This window comes from Lissotriton vulgaris, chromosome 7 (genome assembly GCF_964263255.1).
Source record: "Lissotriton vulgaris chromosome 7, aLisVul1.2, whole genome shotgun sequence".
NCBI lineage: Eukaryota > Metazoa > Chordata > Amphibia > Caudata > Salamandridae > Lissotriton > Lissotriton vulgaris.
Genome location: NC_141695.1, coordinates 249,041,866 through 249,065,809, shown reverse-complemented (window position 1 = coordinate 249,065,809; position 23,944 = coordinate 249,041,866). Strand labels below are relative to the sequence as shown.

At 44.5% G+C, this 23,944-nt stretch overlaps 1 protein-coding gene across 1 annotated transcript in view; it reads right to left on the bottom strand.

The window, feature by feature from the left end:
• Positions 1-16,767, bottom strand: part of LOC147701310 (venom serine protease inhibitor-like) — a 49,592-nt gene extending 32,825 nt beyond the window's left edge. The window contains exon 1 of the mRNA XM_086930031.1: positions 16,737-16,767. Coding sequence (XP_086786157.1) covers positions 16,737-16,752 — 16 coding nt within the window. The 5' untranslated portion in view covers positions 16,753-16,767. The remainder of the gene's footprint in view (positions 1-16,736) is intronic.
• Positions 16,768-23,944: the final 7,177 nt, after the last annotated feature.

Sequence of the window (23,944 nt, the reverse complement as noted above, 5' to 3'; positions counted from 1 at the left end):
TTGCATGAAGAACAAATCATCTCTTTCCTGCAAATAAGGGTGTGACAGTTTCCATACCTTAAAATCTTGCTTTGCTAGTTCTTTCTTAATGTCAGATATAACATCACAAACCATAATACTTGCTTGAAATCGGGATATCGGTATTACAGGTTTTACCTCAGACGGAGGATCTATCACAACCTCTCCCATTCTAGACAATGCATCAGCTTTCAAATTTTCTTTACCTGGACGATAGGTAATGACAAAATTATAATCATTAAAGAACATTGACCATCTCAGTTGTCTAGCAGATAGAGCCTTTACTGATCTCAAGGCTTGAAGGTTTCTATGGTCCGTGTATATTGTTACTGGATGTCTTGCTCCCAGCAAATAATGGCGCCATTCTTCAAATGCTGCTTTTATTGCTAGAAGTTCTTTGTCCGCAATTGCATAACTCAACTCAGCTTCAGATAACTTTCTAGAAAAATACGCAATGGGATGCATTTGTCCTGTATCTACATGTCTTTGCGACAAAATTCCTCCAACAGCAAATTGAGAAGCGTCAGCTTCCACAATAAAGGGCTGACTGGGATCTGGATGAGAAAGAATTGGAGCTGTAATAAACTTCTTTTTAAGTGTCTGAAAAGCTTCTTCAGCTAGTTCTGTCCACTCGAATTTAACTCCTTTCCTCAACAATCTTGTGATAGGAGTGATTGTTTTAGAGAAATCTTGAATGAAGCGGCGGTAGAAATTTGCGAACCCCAAAAAACTTTGAACTTGTTTTACCGAAGATGGACTGGACCAGGATTCTACCACTTCAACCTTCTTTGGGTCCATTTCTATCCCCTTGGGACTGATGACATATCCCAGGAACTCAACTTTTGAAGCGTGAAACAAGCTTTTTTCCAATTTGACATACAAAGAATTTGCAAGCAGTTTTTTGAGAATAGCTCGGACCTGTTGTACATGCTCTTCTTCTGAATTTGAAAAGATCAGAATGTCATCTATATACACAACACAACATACATCAATAAACTCATGCAAAACTTCATTTATAAAAAATTGGAAGGCTGCGGGGGCATTGCAAAGACCAAAAGGCATGACTTGGTATTCAAATAATCCAAATTTTGTGCGGAAAGCAGTTTTCCATTCGTCACCCTTTCGTACTCGTACCAAATGGTAAGCTCCCCGCAAGTCCAATTTTGTATAAATGGTTGCTTTCTTGACCTGATCTAGCAAAGTGGGAATCAACGGCAAAGGATATCGGTTTTTTATAGTTACATTGTTCAAAGCTCTATAGTCTATGCACGTGCGCAATTCACCTCCCTTTTTAGGAATAAAAAAGAGAGCTGAGGAGACAGGAGACTTGGAATGACGAATAAAGCCGTTGGCTAAATACTCATCCAAGTACTCTCTAAGATGAATATTCTCCTTTTCTGTCAATGCATAGATTCGACTACAAGGTAGAGTAGCCCCGGGAACAAGATCTATTCTACAGTCAAAGTCTCTGTGTGGAGGGAGAGTGTTTGCCTTCTTTTTGTCAAAAACGTCTTGTAGATCCGAGTAAACTGATGGAACCCCTTCTATCGCTAAAACTCTAGATGAGTTAGAAGGAAAGTTAAACCCTTGAATTACTTCTCCTGATTTCTCCAAAAGGAAACATTTGTTTACACAATGTGTTGACTGAAAGGTTAAAGTCTGAGATACCCAATCTATACTTGGATTGTGTTTTACCAACCAAGGAATCCCCAAAATTAACTTGAACTGCGGGGCGTCTATGATATCAAACTGTATCTTTTCACGATGAATAGGTGAACAGTCCATTTCAAGGATTTCAGTTTGTTGGCTAATAGGTCCTGAAGTTAACTCCTTGCCATCTACTGCTCTAACTATCTCTGGACAATCCTTTAAAACTGATTCAAAGCCTAACTGAGAGAAAAACCGAGTATCCATAAAGTTTCCCGTAGCTCCAGAGTCTATTACAGCTTCTACCCTTCTAGCTAAAGAGGAAGGCAAAAGACTTCTTAATTCGACCAGGATACCAAAATGCTTACATCCTAAAGGTGGAACAGTAGAGGCCAAACTAGGAATTACACTCGATGAACCGACCTCATCTTTCATCGAGTTTTCTAGTTTTCCGTCGACTCTTGAGTTAACGCAAGATCAGAGGATTTTACCTTAAACTTATTAGGTTTAGTAGGACAGTCTCTTACAAAATGTCCAGTCTTACCACAGTAAAGACATTGATTTAACTTGCGTCTCTTCTCTTTTTCATCCTTAGAGAGCGGACCTCGAACAGTTCCAATTTGCATTGGTTCCACATGATCTGATTTTGAGCCTACCTCCTTGCCTGATGATGTATTTCTATCCTTAACAAATAAGATTTTATGGTCACTTTTCCCTTTCTCGCCCTTTCTCTCACTAAGACGGTGATTCAATTTAATCACAAGATCGATAAACTCGCTGATATCATCGGGAGGTTCTAAGATTTGAGTTACCATGTCTTTCAGATCTTCTCTAAGACCTCTATAAAAAATAGAAATTCTTTTATCATATGGCCAGTTAGCTTCTAAAACCAAACGATTAAATTGAGAGATGTAGTGAAGGAGATCAGAAGACCCTTGTTTTAAACTCAAAAACTCATTGTCTGCAGACTGCACAAACATATGCTTTGCAAAGATCTTCTTTAGGGCCCGTTCAAAGTTTCTAAAATTATACAAAATTGCATCATCCCTTTCTACAAAAGGAATGGACCAAAGGGCAGCATCACCCCCAAAATACGATAGCATGAAAGCTACCTTGGAGGAGTCATCAGGAAAGGCTGATTTCTTGGCTAAGAAATGTAGATGACATTGTTGCAAAAAGATGGAAAACTTGTTGCAATCTCCATAAAAACGTTCTGGTGGAGCTAAGGGCGTGGGCATTGGGGTAACTACCTGAATCTGAGTTCCCCCCCCTGAGTCTGAAGATGAAGCCTGCACACTAACTGAACTCTGCTGGATTGCTGCTTGTAAGGCTGTCATGTCGTTTCGTAAAGAAACATTCTCATCTCTAATATCCTTTAGAACTGCCGCTATGTCTTGCAGGGATACCTGGTCCATTGCGTCTGGGTGAAATATACTTCTTGGGCTTTGCCTTCTGTCAAGACCTAAGTACACTGTCTCTTACCTTTTAGCAATGACTGGTAATCCTGTTGACAGTGTAGAGGTTTTCACAGAGACGCAAGGGACCAACTTCCTGAAAACTCTAACTAAGCCTTGCTGACTAAACTTACAGCTAAGCATTAACCAGAACCTTCGGGAAGGGGGCCGGTACTGGACGTTGACTGGAGGATTGAGTCTTCGACTGTCGACCTGCAGGTTCACAAGAACGATAAAGTTCAGAATCCAATCTATCTGTATAGTATTCCTACTTCTAGTTAGCCCCCCCCCTTAACTCTCAATGTAATATCTAGTTCTCCCCCAGCTGCTTCCTACCTGCGATCAGTCCGGGTCCGTCCACCGTCCAGTATTTCTTTGTCTTGTCGGAGATGATGTAGTCTTGGGAATTGTCTTTCTGGTTTTGAAGTCTGCAATTTTAAACAAGAGAAATATTAACAAAACTCCTTTTCCTTTCTCTATTATTTCCCTAGTTCTCTCTCCTCTTTTTCTGATATCTAAACTTACTTGAATAAACTCTTCTTTTTAGATGACATGTGGTTTCTGATTATCTTCAAGAGTATCTTTTTCCTAAGGGAATGAAACTAATTTCTAATTTCTAATTTAAAACACTTGTAGAGCGCGGCGTACACCTTGCGGTTTCTTGGCGCTGGAGGTTCAGTAACTGAGGGAGAAAGACCATGGAAGGGTGGAGTAAGTATTAGGCGGGGAAAGCCTGGCTGAAAAGGAAAGTTTTCAGGTCTCTACGGAAGGAGAGATACTGAGTTGCAGAACGGAGATTGTCTGGAAGTGAGTTCCAGAAAGTAGGGGCCAGAGTTGAGAAGTTAGAACCGCCCCACTTTTTGCGTGAGAAGCGGGGGATCTGGAGAAGGGACTTGGAGGAAGACCGGAGATTTCTAGCGGGGACATAGGGTTTAATTAGTGAGGCGATGAAAGCGGGGGCAGTGCCCTGGCGGGCCTGAAAAACCATGCATCCGATCTTAAAAAGGGAGCGTTGTTTCACGGGGAGCCAGTGAAGCTCTTTTAGAAGGGGGGTGGAGTGGTGATAGCGTGGAAGGCCGTATATCAGCCTGGCCGCCTGGTTCTGGATGGTTTGGAGTCTACGCAGGCTGTACGCTGGAATGCCATGATAGAGGGCGTTGGCGTAGTCCAATCGTGAGATTACCAGGGCGGCTATGATGATCTTAAGTGCCTGGGGAGAGAAGAAGCGGGAGACAGAGCGGATAGTTCGGAGAATGAGGAAACAGGAGGAAACCACGGAACTGATTTGTGAGTGAAGAGTGAGCTGATTATTCATTTTAACACCCAGTGTTTTGACCGCGGTGGAGGGGGATGGTGCCGGGCCAAGAGAGGGGGGCCAGAAAAGAGAGTTCCAGGGGCTGGATGAACCACCAGTGAGAACCAGCTCGGTCTTGTCAGGGTTCAGTTTAAGATGGTTGTGGTTCATCCAGTCCCTGATGAATGTCATAGTTGACTGGAAATTAGAGACCGAGAGAGGAGAGGGGGACAGATCAAAGATGAGCTGGAGGTCATCCGCATAATTGTAAACAGTGACCTCCAGCTGCTGGAGTGCATAGATAAGAGGAAAGATATAGAGATTAAAGAGTAAGGGAGAGAGAGAGGAGCCCTGGGGAACACCGCAGGTGACAGGGAGAGGGGTGGAGGTGAAATCGCCCAGTCGGACCGCCTGAGTGCGGTCCCTCAGAAAGGAGGAGAGCCAGACCAGAGCTGATCCCCCGATGCCGGCCGCCTTGACACGGGCAAGTAAGATGGTATGGTCCACCGTGTCAAAGGCGGCGGAAAGATCAAGGAGGACCAGTGCCTGGTGGTTGTTGTCATCCATACCCTTTCTGAGGTTGTCTAGGACTGAAACTACGACCGATTCGGTCGAATGCCTGGGGCGGAATCCTGCCTGGCGAGAGGCCAGCCCCCCATTCGCCTCGATGTGAGCGCTCAGTACCGCGGTGACATGGCGTTCCATCACCTTGCCCAGGAAGGGCAGCAGGGAGATGGGGCGAAAGTTAGCCGAGATGGAAGGGTCCGCGCCGGGTTTCTTCAGCAGAGGCACTATGGTGGCGGCCTTTAGTGCAGGGGTCACAACACCCTGAGCCAAGGAGCTGTTAAGGAAGGCGATAGGGGGATCAGGGCAGCTAGAGTAGATTTGCTGTAAGATGCGTGCGGGGCAGACGTCCGCCGGAGACCCCGACTTTACTTTGGGGAGTATTGCCAGAAAAGATTCCTGAGTGAGGGGAGGGATGAGGGTGAGAGGGTTTTGGACGGTGGGGGGGGAGGGATCAACAAAAGCAGACGAGGGTAATGGGATATTAGCCTTGATAGTTGTGATTTTGTCCAAGAAGTAGTGATTGAGTTGATCACAGAGGGGCTGGGAGGGAGGGATTTGGGACGAAGTTCGGTCAGAGAATGCCAGGTCATTCACAATGCCAAAGATTACCCTGGGTTTGTTGTCGGCAGACGTTATTTTCGTGGAAAAGTAGTCGGTTTTTGCAGCCAGGATTGCTGATTTATATTTAGCCAGTGATGCCAGGAAGTGGGTTTTAGATGAAGGGCTATAATCTTTCCTCCACTGCCTCTCCGCCCGTCGGGCGCTCAGTTTGAGTTCTTTTAGGTGGTCGTTAAACCATCTATTGGAGTCCTTGAGTCGGCGGATGGAAATGCGACGTAGGGGAGCCACTGAGTCGCAACCTCCAGCCAGCCAGGTGTTAATGGCCTTGGCTTGAGAGGCAGATGATAGGCCAGAGAAGGAGGGAATGGAATTGCGGAGCAGGGAGGTCAAGGAGGGGAGATCCAGCCTGTTCCAGTTCCGCGCCCAGGTGTTTTTGGCACGCGGGGTTTTGGAAATTGGGTTGTGGAGGATGGAGAAGGAGATGAGGGCATGGTCGGACCAGGGGCATGGAGAGACAGCCACCGAGGCCAATGGAAGGTTGAGAGACCAGACCTGGTCGAGTGTGTGCCCGTGAGAGTGAGTGGGGACAGTTATATGTGACACGAAGTTGAAAGATAGTAAGGATTCTGTAAATTCTTTTGAGGCAGGGCACTCGTGTGGGTCTGAGGGCCAATAATTAAAATCCCCCAGCACCAGAACCGAGGCATAATTGACCACCAGATTGGCCAGTAGGTCTTGAAAAGCAGGTAAAAATGAAGATGAGGGCTGAGGAGGGCGGTACACAAGAAGGCAAGTGATGGGAGGGGAGGATAAGAGGGAGCGGACTACTAAAAAGTCAGCAGGGAGCATAGGGGGGAAAGGAAGTGATAGAAAATGCAAATCTGACCTGGCGATTAAGGCGACCCCACCGCCAGCCCTGCCCGCCGGACGATCGGCACGTAGGGCCACGTAGGAAGGCGGAAGGGTAGCCAGGAGAGCGGGGAGGGAGGAGTCACAGTACCAGGTTTCGGTCAGGAGCAGTAAGTCCGGTTTCTCAGAGTCGAGTAGGACGTACAACTCGTGTTGGTGCTTGACCGCTGACCTGGTATTAAGTAGGATGACAGACAGTGCTGGGGTCGTGGGGCAGGGATCGGCGAGGGGGGGGCAGGGTGACAGGGGGGTGCGTAGCGGGGGGAGCGGAGGTGTGGGGAGGGTAGGGGCAAGGCCTAGTGCAGAGACGAGTCTGTGGACGGAATCCGGGAGTAGCCAGGGGCCTTGAAGGGCGATGAGGTCCTTAGACGAATAGGACAGAATTTTGGCATAGTGTCGTGCCCCTGGCCCCGTTCGGCCGCGGACGGGCGCAGACGGGCTTGACTTATGCGCGACTTCGGCGCGAAGTCGGCGCTCCCGCTGCGCTCGTCCGCTGCGCGTTCTAAAATGGCACATTGTTATAGATGGCCGTAAGGGCGGGAAGGGGGCGTGGCCTGAAGGTGGGCGTGGCCAGCCGGCAGGAGGGCGTCACGTGAGCGCTTGATCCGCTACACGGAGCCCTCGAGGTGCAACCAAGCAAATAGCAGCAGGTAAAGTGTTAAAATCACAGCATACACAATCTTAAAAGAGCGTCTCCCGGCTTTCCGCCTCAGGAGATGTGAACCCAGTGAGCGCTCGAGAACTGGCGCTTAAGAAGGGCAGGAAGGGGGCGTGGCCTGAAGGTGGGCGTGGCCAGCCGGCAGGAGGGCGTCATGTGAGCGCTTGATCCGCTACACGGAGCCCTCGAGGTGCAACCAAGCAAATAGCAGCAGGTAAAGTGTTAAAATCACAGCATACACAATCTTAAAAGAGCGTCTCCCGGCTTTCCGCCTCAGGAGATGTGAACCCAGTGAGCGCTCGAGAACTGGCGCTTAATAAGGGCGGGAAGGGGGCGTGGCCTGAAGGTGGGCGTGGCCAGCCGGCAGGAGGGCGTCACGTGAGCGCTTGATCCGCTACACGGAGCCCTCGAGGTGCAACCAAGCAAATAGCAGCAGGTAAAGTGTTAAAATCACAGCATACACAATCTTAAAAGAGCGTCTCCCGGCTTTCCGCCTCAGGAGATGTGAACCCAGTGAGCGCTCGAGAACTGGCGCTTAAGAAGGGCGGGAAGGGGGCGTGGCCTGAAGGTGGGCGTGGCCAGCCGGCAGGAGGGCGTCACGTGAGCGCTTGATCCGCTACACGGAGCCCTCGAGGTGCAACCAAGCAAATAGCAGCAGGTAAAGTGTTAAAATCACAGCATACACAATCTTAAAAGAGCGTCTCCCGGCTTTCCGCCTCAGGAGATGTGAACCCAGTGAGCGCTCGAGAACTGGCGCTTAATAAGGGCGGGAAGGGGGCGTGGCCTGAAGGTGGGCGTGGCCAGCCGGCAGGAGGGCGTCACGTGAGCGCTTGATCCGCTACACGGAGCCCTCGAGGTGCAACCAAGCAAATAGCAGCAGGTAAAGTGTTAAAATCACAGCATACACAATCTTAAAAGAGCGTCTCCCGGCTTTCCGCCTCAGGAGATGTGAACCCAGTGAGCGCTCGAGAACTGGCGCTTAAGAAGGGCGGGAAGGGGGCGTGGCCTGAAGGTGGGCGTGGCCAGCCGGCAGGAGGGCGTCACGTGAGCGCTTGATCCGCTACACGGAGCCCTCGAGGTGCAACCAAGCAAATAGCAGCAGGTAAAGTGTTAAAATCACAGCATACACAATCTTAAAAAAGCGTCTCCCGGCTTTCCGCCTCAGGAGATGTGACTCACCACAAAACAACAACTCTAGCAATAACAATCCACAAAGAATTCTGTGAATGAATACTCCTCGACAAGATTTGTATCTCTAATAGACCTAAAACATAATTCTGCGAATCACAATAAATATTCTTGTGAATACCTTTTAAAAGAAAAAACAAAATGTAGACACCATAAATCTTTAACCAGATTCCGAAATGATTTTGACAGTCTAAATATAAATTAGCATTCAAAAGTTCAAAAGAGGGCAGTTTTAAGTATAACTCTGTAATCAAAACAGTTATTCCTAAACAAATGCAAAATTTAGTTCAGTTCTCTTTCTTGCGTTGGGCGCCTTTAAATTGTCCACGGAAACTTATCTTTTAATTTGAGGCTGGATTCCTAAGCTGTTTGCCGAGATCTGAAACCTCGCGCTGAAGTAAGCAGTTCTGAAGGCCTTGCAGTCCTATCCCTCGAAGTCTTCCTTGAAGCGCTGAATAAGACGTCCGCGATGCAGGTCCCTTGGAAACTCCTAAGGCAAAGCGAGGCTTCAGGGAAGGGTGCGGTTTAAATAGCCTGCGCACCAAATGACAACGTGCGCTTGCACGTTGCAACCGTCTTCAGCCCTCCGCGTGCAGCGCGAGCGGAAGGCTTTCTGTTTTCTGACGGCAGACAGCTGAATGAAAGCGCACGCATTTCCAGCGTGCGAAGGCTGCCAAAAGAAAGCACACGTATCTCTCGCGTGTGAAGACCCCTTTTGATCCTAAATGTGAAAGCAAGGAATTAGTACTTACTAAAGGCTCACGGGCCTGCCTGCAGTGAGATTGTAGAATGAAAGTTACACTCATACAATTACTACGTAATACTTTTCATATCAAAAAGGTCTCTGAAAGCAAATAACCAAAGCATAGAAATCAGTTACAAAAACACAAACACAAAAGAGGTGCTGGTGCACGGGAAAGGGGTGGGTTTTTACAGATGGGAAAGAAACCTTTTGTCCAAGGTGTAATATTTACCGTTGGGTATTTAGCAAGTGTCCCCAGGGAGGAACAGATGGGACTGGGGAATCGTGACAAAATGCCAGAAACCGGTCCCCGGTAACTTTTTTCCTTCCCAGCATAAGAATTGGCTTGGTAGTTTGGTCTGCCCTGTTCCCATGATGCACTGGGCCAGGGTCAGACTAATTTGCATATAGCCAAGTTCTGAGCCGGGATGGTGCAGTGAGCTAAAAAACGGTGATGGATCAAGCCCTGATCTTTGGACTGGGTAAGAGTGGTCTGCTTAATTCAGACACTCTGTTCATAACCACCCCCTTTTCTGAATCATTTTTGTCCACCATAATCGTGGAAGGGTATACTCAGATGTGAGTCCCTAGCTCATTACACCATCAGGATTCAAGCAAGCCGGGCCGAAGACGGCTGAAATGCCAGAAACTGGTCCCCGGTAACTTGTTTCCTTCCCAGCATAAGAATTGGCTTGGTAGTTTGGTCTGCCCTGTTCCCATGATGCACTGGGCCAGGGTCAGACTAATTTGCCTATAGCCAAGTTCTGAGGTGGGATGGTGCAGTGAGCTAAAAAACGGTGATGGATCAAGCCCTGATCTTTGGACTGGGTAAGAGCGGTCTGCTTAATTCAGACACTCTGTTCATCACCACCCCCTTTTCTGAATCATTTTTGTCCACCATAAGCGTGGAAGGGTATACTCAGATGTGAGTCCCTAGCTCATTACACCATCAGGATTCAAGCAAGCCGGGCCGAAGACGGCTGAAATGCCAGAAACCGGTCCAGGGTAACTTGTTTCCTTCCCAGCATAAGAATTGGCTTGGTAGTTTGGTCTGCCCTGTTCCCATGATGCACTGGGCCAGGGTCAGACTAATTTGCATATAGCCAAGTTCTGAGCTGGGATGGTGAAGTGAGCTAAAAAACGGTGATGGATCAAGCACTGATCTTTGGACTGGGTAAGAGTGGTCTGCTTAATTCAGACACTCTGTTCATCACCACCCCCTTTTCTGAATCATAGTGTGTGACAGTCAGTTATTTTTCAGAGAAGACCATGCAATTAAAAAATATTAGCCAAAAATATTTGCCATTAAATTGGCTGATGATATTTTAGGCAATGGAGGAAAATCATTTCTTTTAGTACAAGTGTTGACACACCACAAGTAATTCCCTGATCAAGATTAATTAGATCAAGTTCAAGAGCATCTAATGGGTGTGATAAACTGACACTACTGGACCAGAATTAAACAGAGAATTCAGCCTGTTTACAACCCCTGACAGTACTTCTGAAAAGAACTATAAACTCAACAATTGCAGGTTTAGTTGAGTTGAAATGTGATGGAGCTTCTAAATATCTATCTCATAAATACATTACGGATTAAGCAAATGTAGAATTTATGATATGCAGTGCTACTAGGAATCCTCTAGCCTTGGCCACTCATTTAGGGTCAGAAGGCAATCTATTATTGGATATTTATGCAGCATTTGTATCATACTTTGAGGGAACCTTCAATAGCTGTTATAAGAAATATGATGCTGAAAAAAGAATTGTTCAATTTCATCGAGGATATCTCGATCTGCAATCATATATTGCCAGAGTTAAGGCAATCATAAGTGAAACTTGTGGGGCAGATTCTACCTTGTTTACAAAATTTGGAAGAGAAGTGTAGAAAGAATTAAAAGACAGGATTTACAGCGTTCCATGACAATTCTCTTTCCAAGATATTTTTAGACAGGCAACAAGTAAATAAAATAAATATATACGGATAACAAAATGACTCGGATCTCCTACAAGAATGTTTCAATTTAAAGCACTGAATCCAAAGAACTAATGGGATGAGACAAAGTTAATCATAAGAGGGGCAGCAAAATCATTGCTGAAAGTTATAAGCCTCATATATGAATGCAAATTGCATACCATTTGCAATTAGTTTTACAAGCATAACAGAAACCTTTGAAGTATTGTGTTTGAAAATATAGGCGTGCTATAATTGCATAGCAATCTATTTCCCTATTTCTCACCTTCTAGTTGCTTTTTGCCTTTTTTTTAATTGTAAAACTCAAATTACTCAGAATTTCACAATTTGAGAATGGCCACAAAAACAAAAAGTTGCATATATAATTTAACAGTACTTGCACCAAGTAGGGACAAGACACTTAGGCCCCGATTACGATGCTGATTGGATGCGAGTCCGACTAACTTCGTCTCGGAATGGAAACCAACCGACTTGTTGTCAGCAGTTCCATCTGACAATTTAGGATGCAACCGCCCATGAGGCCATCAGAAACATACATTTTTCCATTGCAGCTTGTACTGTAGTAAATGGGCCGCAGCCCATGCCGCATTGGAAAAATGGATGTTTGCAAACATCCATGCACAGTGTGCCATGCACACGTGGAGCCTGGCACATGGGGTATGGATGTTTAGGGGGCACCACAGTTGCTCACCAGGCCTCATACAGATGCTGCAGAGGGACAGGGGCCCTTTTAAGGGCTTTCACATTCAGATTCCGACAGCCGTTCAATGGCGGTCGTAACACATTGAAAAGCTGTGTGAAAGGGACATCGTAATCCCTACGAAGATCCCTCTTCACTTTCTTGTTGAATCTATTAGGAACATTAGGTGGTTGTGTTTCTTCAAGGATATATTTCAATTGCGCCATACACCTGGCTACTATTCCTTTAATGCTTTTCAGATAACAGATTGAATTATGTTATTGCACTCAGAGATGGTTTTGTTCATTTTGTTATTGCTTTAACTAAACCCACAGGTTTCTTTATGTTGTATGTATTGAATTGAAAAACAAAAGCATTAAAATCAGATGCACAGGGCCCCTATTGGTATGTTTTCAACAAATGTAGATTCTGCTTGTATAGAGGCCCTGCCCTGTCTCAGTACAGGCAGCTGTCCAGATGTACATCAAGCACCTTCTATAGGAAATATATTAACAACATGAGACATATCAATTTCACTAACTACCTGCTCATTACTAGCAGTTAGCATAGTGTCCTCCACTCTGTCCATCATCACTGGTTGTAAGTGAAGTTTAACATCCCAATATTCTATGTCTATGTTTCTTTTACTGTATGTGTATGTGTGATCTAGGAAGGTTGATCAATTTTGGGACAAGTGACATGTATGCATAGTATTTTTTAGTGTTACTGGTAACACACATATACAGTTTTCCTATTATAATATTGAATTACATTCTAATTTCAATATTACATAAAAAATATATTATATATCTTTTGCTTGTTTCTTTTATCCGGTACAAAAGGGGGTGGTAATGGACGGAGCATCTGAACCAATCAAACACTCACACCCAGTCAAGAGATCTGGGTTTAATCCATCACCGTTCTTTAGCCCACTCTGCCACCCCAGTTCAGATATGGCTATATGCAAATCAGTCTGACCCTGTGCCTCATGGGAACAGTCCAGCCCAAACTGCCAAGCCATGCCTTCTCTGGACCGGAAACAAGCTTCCGAGGACCGGTTTCTGGCATTCTAGCCGTCTTCAGCCCGGCTTGCTTGAATCCAGTGGCAAAGTGAGCAAGGGACTTACGTCTGAGCATACCCTGCCACACTTATGGCGGCAAAAAGCGGTACAAAATGGGGTGGTAATGGACGGAGCATCTGAACCAATCAAACACTCACACACAGTCAAAAGATCTGGGTTTAATCCATCACCGTTCTTTAGCCCACTCTGCCACCCCAGTTCAGATATGGCTATATGCAAATCAGTCCGGCCATGTGCCTCATGGGAACAGTCCAGCCCGAACTGCCAAGCCATGCCTTCCATGGACCGGAAACAAGCTTCCGAGGACCGGTTTCTGGCATACCAGCCGTCTTCAGCCCGGCTTGCTTGCATCCAGTGGCAAAGTGAGCAAGGGACTCACGTCTGAGCATACCCTGCCACACTTATGGCGGCCAAAAGCGGTACATCACATCACTGGAGTCAAGCTATCCAGGCTGAAGAAGGCTGATAGCCAGAAACCGGTCCTTGGATGCTTGATTCCGGTCTAGGAATGACATGGCTTTGTAGTTCGGGCTGGACTGTTCCCATGAGGCACAGGGTCAAGTATGATTTGCATATAGCCGCTGTCTGACGTAGGGTAAATGTAAATGTAAATGTATTTGAGCTTATATAGCGCACAGCTACCCACAAAGGGTTTCCCGGCGCTTGCTTAGGGAACCCGTCCTGGTATTCCCCTGTGAGATAACCCCAGCAGGGTATCCACAAGGTGAAAGCCAGGCATCCCGCCGCGAGGGGCCGTTGTGGAGATTAAGCAAGCTATTGCCCAGAGTCGCAGAGTGTGAACCCGTGAGTTGAGAAGGCACCGGAGCGAGAATTATCGAGTCCGTGGAATTTTTGAGCCCAAGACCCGCCGAGGCGGGGAATTGAACCCTGGTCCAGGGCCGATCTCAGCTTCCGGGTCTGCCGCCTCTAACCCCTGAGCCACACTTCTCCAGGGTGGTGTGGAGTGCAAAAAAGCGATGGATTTAGGCCCAGATCTTTGTACTGGGGTGAATGTAAGACATTGTTCTACATTCTGTCCATCAACTGTGTTTTTTGCAATTTTCACTCCGAGTGGGCTGGGTATGCTCAGACGTGAGTCCCAGGCTCTCCACATCACTGGAGTCAAGCTATCCAGGCTGAAGAAGGCTGATAGCCAGAAACCAGTCCTTGGATGCTTGATTCCGGTCTAGGAAAGACATGGCTTTGTAGTTCGGGCTGGACTGTTCCCATGAGGCACAGGGTCAAGGCTGATTTTCATGTAGCCATTGTCTGACCTAGTGTGGTGTGGAGTGCAAAAAAACGATGGATTTAGGCCCGGATCTTTGAAATGGGGTGAATGTAAGACATTGTTCTGCATTCTGTCCATCAACTGTGTTTTTTGCAATTTTCACCCGAGTGGGCTGGGTATGCTGAGACGTGAGTCCCAGGCTCTCCACATCACTGGAGTCAAGCAATCCAGGCTGAAGAAGGCTGATAGCCAGAAACCGGTCCTTGGATGCTTGATTCCGGTCTAGGAAAGACATGGCTTGTTAGTTGGGGCTGGACTGTTCCCATGAGGCACAGGGTCAAGGCTAATTTGCATATAGCCATTGTCTGACCTAGGGTGGTGTGGAGTGCAAAAAACGATGTATTTAGGCCCAGATCTTTGTACTGGGGTGAATGTAAGACATTGTTCTGCATTCTGTCCATCAACTGTGTTTTTTGCAATTTTCACCCCGAGTGGGCTGGGTATGCTCAGATGTGAGTCCCAGGCTTTCCACATCGCTGGAGTCAAGCTATCCAGGCTGAAGAAGGCTGATAGCCAGAAACCGGTCCTTTGATGCTTGATTCCGGTCTAGGAAAGACAGGGCTTGGTAGTTCGGGCTGGACTGTTCCCATGAGGCACATGGTCAAGGCTGATTTGCATATAACCATTGTCTGACCTAGGGTGGTGTGAAGTGCAAAAAAACAATGGATTTAGGCCCAGATCGTTGTACTGGGGTGAATGTAAGACATTGTTCTGCATTCTGTCCATCAACTGTGTTTTTTGCAATTTTCACCCCGAGTGGGCTGGGTATGCTCAGACGTGAGTCCCAGGCTCTCCACATCACTGGAGTCAAGCTATCCAGGCTGAAGAAGGATGATAGCCAGAAACCGGTCCTTGGATGCTTGATTCCGGTCTAGGAAAGACATGGCTTGGTAGTTCGGGCTGGACTGTTCCCATGAGGCAGAGGGTCAAGGCTGATTTGCATATAGCCATTGTATGACCTAGGGTGGTGTGGAGTGCAAACAAACGATGGATTTAGGCTTGGATCTTTGTACTGGGGTGAATGTAAGACATTGTTCTGCATTCTGTCCATCAACTGTGTTTTTTGCAATTTTCACCCTGAGTGGGCTGGGTATGCTGAGACGTGAGTCCCAGGCTCTCCACATCACTGGAGTCAAGCTATCCAGGCTGAGGAAGGCTGATAGCCAGAAACCGATCCTTGGATGCTTGATTCCGGTCTAGGAAAGACATGGCTTGGTAGTTCAGGCTGGACTGTTCCCATGAGGCACAGGGTCAAGGCTGCTTTGCATATAGCCATTTTCTGACCTACGGTGGTGTGGAGTGCAAAAAAACGATGGATTTAGGCCGAGATCTTTGTACTGGGGTGAATGTAAGACATTGTTCTGCATTCTGTCCATCAACTGTGTTTTTGCATGTTTCTTTTATCCATCCCCAAATTAATTTTGGCCCAAACGCATGCCTAGGTCATAAACAGCAATAAAAGTTTACTTTCCATTGACACTTTGTGCTTTCTTTTGCTTGTTTTCCTAAAAATGAAAAAAATCCATATCCAGTCAAATGTGTCCTGTCTTTTTGTTTATCACATTGGTATGAAAACTTTATTGTGGTGTGTTTATTTGGTACTGCTCGACCCTTGCACACACTCTTCCCTATTCTTTTGATATCAGTGATTCTCTTAAGAACTGCATTTGTGATATAACAGGATCATGTTTACTAAGGGTAGTAGTCACAAAAAAATAATTACATTTCTAACAGATTCTGTACTATTCAAATAGTATCTGTCACTTAAACTTACACAAGCCAAAAGGCCTAGTTGTACCTAAAAATGCTACTTAACCCTACTGAGTTTGACAATGCTTTTTATGGTATCTAGTACTACTACTGTTTATAGCCCGAAATATGCCCATAGTATATATTAACCTTCCATATTTAACAATGTTGTGCAAAAAAATAATGCACATAATTGACCATTGGCACAGGATATCCTCACTGATAACAGTGTGGAATGATGCATGCAGACCAAAGTCTATGTGATATTACATGCTCTGCTTCAAAAAATATTTAGAGATCCCTTTCTTCCTACATCACTAAAATAGTCACAAATTGCACCAATGAGAAAATAACAGGATAAATGTGTAAAGCTAGCTGCTACAGTGACCTACAGACTCAAGATGTGTCTGATCTTGATATTTTGTCATGAAAATGCGTGAGGGCTGTATCTTTGTACTGTAGTTTGTAGTACTGTGAATTTGAGGTACTATTTTTACCAGTACTTTGAGAAAACTTTATATCCTCCTATTTGCTGGATATCGGTAGACACGTTTGATTTCCTGTATCTTATGATTCTTGTTAAAAAATGTCCATTATTACTTATTTGGATCTGCATGATGAATCCATTCATTCTCATATAAAAAACGACAAACATAAATGGCTGTAGTATCAACTAATTCCAAGTGCAGAACTGTAATTTGCACGAGGGGGGCCCAACTAAGGGGAATTATTACAATCACCAAAATACTAATCTACTACAAATTGGCATATCTATAATCTCAAATTTGAGATGCTAAATTACAAACCTATATAAAAACTATGCTCTAAGTTGTTATTTTGTTTTCAGATGATATTTAGCCATAGTTTCAAATTATATTCAGGTTTGAACAGCCATAAAAGTAGAGGGTTTCTTTTTAGAAATTCTTACCTCCGTTCACCCACATCAGGGAAACATCTGTGAATAGAAAGCACAAGAAATCCTGTCAGTCCATCAATGGCAAGTCAGTGAGGCTGTGCGTGGAATGCATTAACATAATCTTGAGATCATGAGAGCAACACCAAGACATTTACATCAATTAAGTCATGCACTCATGTTATATTCTGAAGGGTGTTATTGTGATATGATTTTCAAGCATATGTTATGTTCTGACAGGATTCATATTATTAGGGGCTTCACTGGCTCCCAAAAGATATACCCGCTGAACCTGCAGTGAGTAAATCAAATTGAGGTTTGATATACAGACAGTACAGTTAGTTAGCATGGTTTGCCGCGTCCTGTTTCTGAGCAATACTCTTTAAATAATGCACTACCCTGGAATACTACAGGCTACATGAATCCACTATAGAAGGCACATACCTACAAGCACTGGGCTCTGCACTGAGTCAGCACAGCCTATCGTGTTACAGCATTAAATAGCATATCTAAAATAATATAGGTCCTGAAGTGAGGACGCTATCAGCAGCAGTTAATTGAATTATATTATATGTATGTATTGAGGCATAAAATTAATTATAATGCAATACTTAATTCCATTTGAATGTAACCTAGTATCTATCTAACTATCTGTCTATCTGCCTGTCTGTCTGTCTGTCTGTCTACCTATGAATCCATCTATCCAAAAAAGCTAAAGGTTAAAGTAACATTGTAAGTAACTATAAAAACAAGCTCTGTTTTTGCTTTCTTTATTTAGAAACCTTAAAAATTCATTGAAAAGTAACATTATAATTAGGTGAATACATAAGTGGTAACATTAAAGATTTGAACAAAATAAAACAGATATTCACCAGTATTAGTTAGTAGCACCCATCCCCCAGGGCCGTTGTTTTGAAAGGAGAGGGGTCCCCGAGTGCCACGCCCTAGTTGTTATCAGCCCCTGGGATCACATCCCGAGAGCCACTTATTTAAATATTAGGGAGGGGGGGCCTAATAAGCCCTGCGGACCTCATCCTCCAGGGTCACTCTTTTGAAAAAGGATCGAGGGGGTGTGGGACTACCCTCCCTGCGATGGTTACAGTCTCGGGGACCCCAAATGCTGTGGTCCATCATTAATGTTAGAGGAAGGGGCATTCCGCCCCTCCAGTCGATTTCAGCCCAGCGTCCCCATTCCCCAATGTACAACACTATTTGAACAAGGAGGAGCAAGCGTGTGACCTACTGGGCCGATTTGATCCCCGGTGACACCATCCCCGAGGCAATCACCAATTAAAAGGTGGGGCATGTAGCCCTCCTCCCCGGCCTGATTTCAATCCTGGAGACCCATGCCCCACGGCCAGGAAAACCAAATGTTGGTGCCCTGGTGCCCATCCAGGGCACCCACCAAACTATAGTTGGGGGCTATGGGGGGAGCCCCAGCCTGCTCTCTGCATCTGTCAGGAGCCAATATGGCTTCCGCACAATGGGAGCAGGTGATGATGCTGCTCCCTCCAGGCAGGAGCAATATTTAGGTCTTTTTCTCTGCTCGCATCACTGCGGTCAGAGAAACAGATCTGAAGTCAGCTCCCAATTACTGGGAGCATTTTTGAAGCTCCATCCAGTTGGGAGCAAACATCATGTTTGCTGCTGCTTGGCAAAAGAGTTAAAAAGGCTCTACATATTCTCATTGCGTGCCAAATACTTTCAGTTCCTTTATATGCATATGTGCTGATTCTTGAATCACAATATTAAGACCAAGTGGAAAATACACTATATTCAAATGTTTTCTACACAGTTACACATATCATCATTGTCTGCTAAACACTACCATTTAATATGTATGCATGTGTATTGAAACTAACAAAAGGCATAGCATTATACCCAAGTGTGCAATACTATACACAGTAATCATTTCATTACATTGCAGCTGTAATATTGAGTGTCCCCAGCTGTGCCATTTCTTAACGCACTTCGACCCACGTGAACTAATCATGAACATTTCTGATCAAATTCTGCACTGTACTAGCTCTCCCTTCACAATATTGTGCCCCAATTGGCAATAATGTAATATTTTCTACATGCCTCCTGTGCTTTATTCATGTATATGAGTTGATAAAATGTTTAAAGTTATGCAGGCTCATTCCGGACATATTTACAATTTCATTATCATTTAGCCAATAATCCATGTAACCTACCCATCTCCCAACAATGCAGATTTAATGAAAAAAGAAAGAATCTCAAAAAAAGAGAAGAGAAATTATAGAAAAAGATATCTCAGCTCTGTTGTTTTTTTCAGCCCAGAAGACCGTCTTGCCAGATGGCTTGGGGTGGGGCTCGGCTCTGCCCATTTACAGTTTAAAGAATCGTCTCCAGCACACAAAGGAACCTGAGTCTAGCCTCTTGTCAACTCAGCATTGACAGAGGAAGGGAAGTACTTTAAAGAATCGCATGCATAGGGAATCCCCCCCATCTCAAAGTTTGACACCAGGTATGAATGATGGACCTCCTGATCCACTCATCAGTATTCTCCTGGAGTTCTGGGGCCTATTCTGTAATACCAAAGGGCCTCAGAATGGTAAAAGCATATGTGCACATCTACTTCACCTATGAGCACCAGTGTAACATATATCACATCCTTCATATTTAAATAATTGTTATCAAACAGGTGTAAAAATGATAGGGTAAATAAAAACAGAGCTCATTTTCATCCTCTTTCATATCCTCGCCTTTTTCTTAGCACTTAAACACTCTTTTCATACAAAGTATGCTGCTTGCTCTTACAACTCATTGAATGTTTTAGTATTCATGTGCACTCACCAAGGACGAGGAGAAGAAAGAAGAGCTGCATTTTCATCATCATGAAATTCTGCTGCTTTGATGGATCACAGGAAGAAATCTGAATCTTAATCAAATAGAGAAAGTTTCATTATTCAATTGATCACCTGTTCCAGTGTTGATTGAAATTGGTTTTAAAGTTCAAACACAGCTTTAAACATTAACTCATTTGAGCAATAACATGTGTGAAGAACAGTATGGATGGTAATTAACTGACATTTACCCAGTGGTCCTTAACCCGTAGTCTAGGGACAACTGGGGACTGTCTGTGACGCTTACCCCAGGGTTTCTGGGACTGGTTAGAAAATGAAATAATAAAAAACTAATTACTGATGTGTTACCCATTACAAAACCAGCATTAAGCTAAAGATACAGCCATCACTGAGACCTCTTAACAAGTGTGGTCAGTAATAAGAAAATGTGTTTAGTTTGCTACCACATACAACACTCCTGTTTCAAATAAGTGCAATTGAGACATTACCAAAGGCAATGACCTACAAAAACATACAATGAATGCCTAGCACAACACACTTTAAGCTAGTAAGGTCACAATTTACTATAATGAGAAAATAACTTTTGATTAGTAATGATATTTTATCTTAAATATGTCAAGATAAATTTCACAAATAGATGCAATTGATTGGTATTCAATATAATTCACATATGAACACTGCATATGTATTAAAGCAACATACAATACAAATTGGACACGTCTGCCAAACAGGAAGCAGTCAGGCTCTCTTGAGCCAATCACAAAGCTGCGATGCAGCATTGTGATTGGTCTGAGATTTGCAATTCAGCACTGAGGACTCGGGCCTGGGCATGTTCTCCACCCAGGCTGTAATGACTGTTTGGTTGGCCCAAGACAGCCGGCCCAAGCTAGCCGGTCAAAGTCCATACACACTGCAGTGTGCCCACTACTTCTCCCATGCCCTGCTTTGTGAGCAGCTTTGTCCCGTGCTGACACTGCAGGAATAAATAAAGTGATAACATCATGATATTTCCAAGTTATTTCTTTCCATCATTGCTGCAACGCAGTGGGGTGGCACTCCTCTGCCTTAGCGTAGGAGTGGCCACTGGTATAAGTGTGTCTATATGTGTATCTGATAGGATATGAGAGTCTCTATATGGGTTTGTGAAAGAGTTTCCGTATTGGGATGTGAATGGCTCTCACTGTCTACATTCGTATATGGATGAAAATAAAGAAGGGCTGACTGGGTATGTGACAAGCTGTGGCAGTTTATATATGGGTATGCGAGAGGGTGGGGGGTCTCTCTATTGGCATGTGACAGGATGCCAGAGTCTCTGTGGCAGGATGTAAATGAGTACAATAATGTCTGTATGGGTATGTAAGAGTGTTTAAGAGTCTTTGTATGAATATGTGAATGGGTATCACACTGTCTGTATAAGTATGGGAATTTGAATGATTATGTGAAAGGGTATCCGAGTCTCTGTATGGGTATAAAGGTGTCTTTATTAATATGTATGAGGCTGTGAGAGAATCCATATAGGTATGTGATCGGGTATAAGGGTGCCTGTAAGGATATGAAACAGGATCTGACAGTGTATGTATGAGTATGTGAGGGGGTGTAGGAGTATGTGTATGGGTATGTAAATCCATATACCCATGTCTTCATGAGTATGTGACTCTCTGTATGAGGATGTAAATGGTTCCACACTGTCTGTATGAGTACGTAAGAGAGTGTGACAGTCTATGTATGGGAATCTGAGAGTGTATAAGAGTTTGTTTATTGGTATATACATGGATATAAAGGGACCTTGAATGGGTATGTGACAGTAGGTGACATTCAATCTATGGGTATGTGAATGGCTATAAGGGTATTTACATGGTAAATCGATTGGATATGAGAGTGTCTTTATAGGTATGTCAATGGGTATAGATGTGTCTACATGGGTATGTGAGAGGGTGTGGGAGTCTCTGTATGGATATGTGAATGAGTATAAGGGTGCATATAGGGATATGTGAGAGGGTGTCAAAGTCCCTGTATAGGTATGTTAATGGATATATTGATGTTGATATGGGTATATAACAGGGTCTAACAGTCTACGAATGGGTATGTGAGAGGATGTGAAAGTTATTTGAATCGATATGATGATGTTGACAGGATTATGTGAGCGTGTGTAAGAGTCTCTGCATAAGTATGTCATTGGTTATAACTCTATATGGCTATGTGAGATGATGGGACAGTTCATGTATGGGTATCTAAGAGGATGTGAGTCTCTCTATGGTTATGTGAGAGGATGCCAGAATCACAGTATCAGAATGGAAATGGGTATTACAGTGTCTTTATGGAGTTGTGAGAGGGTGTAAGAGTCTAAGTATGTGTATCTGAATGGGTATCACACTGTCTTGATAAGATTGTGAATCAGAATAAAAGAGGCTTGTATGAGTCTCTGAAAGGATTTTAGAGTCTGTCTACAGCTATATGAATGAATACAAGGATGCCTGTATCTATATACTTCTATCACTGGGTATACGGGTGTCTGTGTAAGTATGTAACAGAGTGTGACAGTGTATGTAGAGGTATGCGGGAGGCTGTGACAGTAGATATCTGGTTATGTGAGAGGGTGGGTGAGTATGTGTGTGGGTATGTGAATGGGTATAAGTGTGTCTACGTGGATATTTGCGTTATTGGAGGAATTTCTGGTGTCAGGACATATGCTCAGCCCTCTTTTATAACATGTACAAGGGGTCAGAAAACATCTAACCTGACCCTTTTATTCAATTTGCAAACTTATTTTTAGCCCCAGAGACCTTTTCCCCAACAAACAGAATGGCAGCCACAACTTTTCTGTGAAGGCGTGGCCAGTCAATCAGGAGTTAGCTGGTGTGGGTGAATCCACGGACACATTCAATTTTCAGGTAATATCTCTAAAAATACTGAAGGTATTTACACCAAATCTTTAAAAGCACGATCTGCTTACCACCATCTAGTTTCCTGAAAAAGTTGGCGTAATTCTGTACAGCGATTGGGGCTTTAGACTTGTTCAAAGTTTCTCTAGGAATTAACATGGGGAAAACGCATTTTGGGACCCCCATTTTTTCTCAGTATGCATACATATAGATTTGGCACTTATAGTTACCTAAGCTAACTAAAACTTACACCCTCACAATACGCTGCTTATGAACTCACATATTATGTCATTCATGGTATGTTTTATGACATCACTGATGATATCTCAAAGGCCAGTGACATTTTTTCAAGCCTTCTGTGATGGAATCGAAATTGATAATGTCTAGCAGCATTCTGGCGGCTGCATTTTGTGCTTGCTGAAGTTTGCCATTGTGCTGTTGAAGGCCTAGGTATGGGGCATTCCCATAGTCCAATCAAGTCATGGCTACGACCGTCACTAGGGTTTTACTGCTTCAGGGGGAATGAAGAAGCGCACTTGGCGGATTGATTTTAATGTGAGAAACACCGAAGGGATGACTTTGCTGACCTGGTATTGAAAGGTCATCAAAAATGACACCCAGGATCCTCACTTTATGGACTGGGGTAGGGTGAGCACCCATATTGGAAGGCCACCAGTTCTGTGACCAGAAGGATGTATCAAAACCCAGTAGGAGGACCTCTGTTTTTGTTTCATTAAGCTTTAAACAGTCTGTCTCCATCCATTGGTTTATGTGGGACATGCATTAGTTAAAGCAATCAGCTGTTTCCTCTGGCCTTCTAGAGATGGACACCACAATTTGGTTGTCTTTAGCGTAAGATATAAGTGTGAAGCCGAATGGCCTGATGATATTAGCTGATGGGGTCACATACAGGTTAAACAGGGTGGGGCTTAGAGAAGAGCCCTACAGCACCCCATTGGCAGCATGAACTATTCTGAGCAGGAGTCCCCAATCTTAACATATTTCTATCTGTCGATCAGCTTTTGAGTGGACTTCTTGACTTCCATCTCTTGGAGCCTTCTGATTAGAATGTCATGTTTCACGGTGTCAAAAGCCACCGACTGATCCAACAGGATCAAGGCGGCCTTGGCACCCGTGTCCAGTATTGCACAGATCTCTCTGCTGCCATGATTAGTGCGGTTTCAGTGCCATGTCAGAAACTGTACTGAGAGGAGTCCAGCAGGTCTGCCAAGGAAATGAAGGTCGTAAGTTGTGAGTTAAGAATTTTTTCCAGGCCATTAGCTGGGAAGGGTATCCTTGCTATTGGTCTTTAACTGCGTCTGGAAAGACACCTGAGAAGAATATTTCGTTGAAAAGTGTATTAAGTTGTTCACTGATTTTATATCGTGCCATATGAAATATGTTGGGAGGACAGGGGTCTAAGGGTGCTCCGAAATGTATTGATTTAATTACCTGCTCTACCTGTTCTATGTTTGGAGGCACAAAGGAGTCTGAAGCATTGATGGGACATACA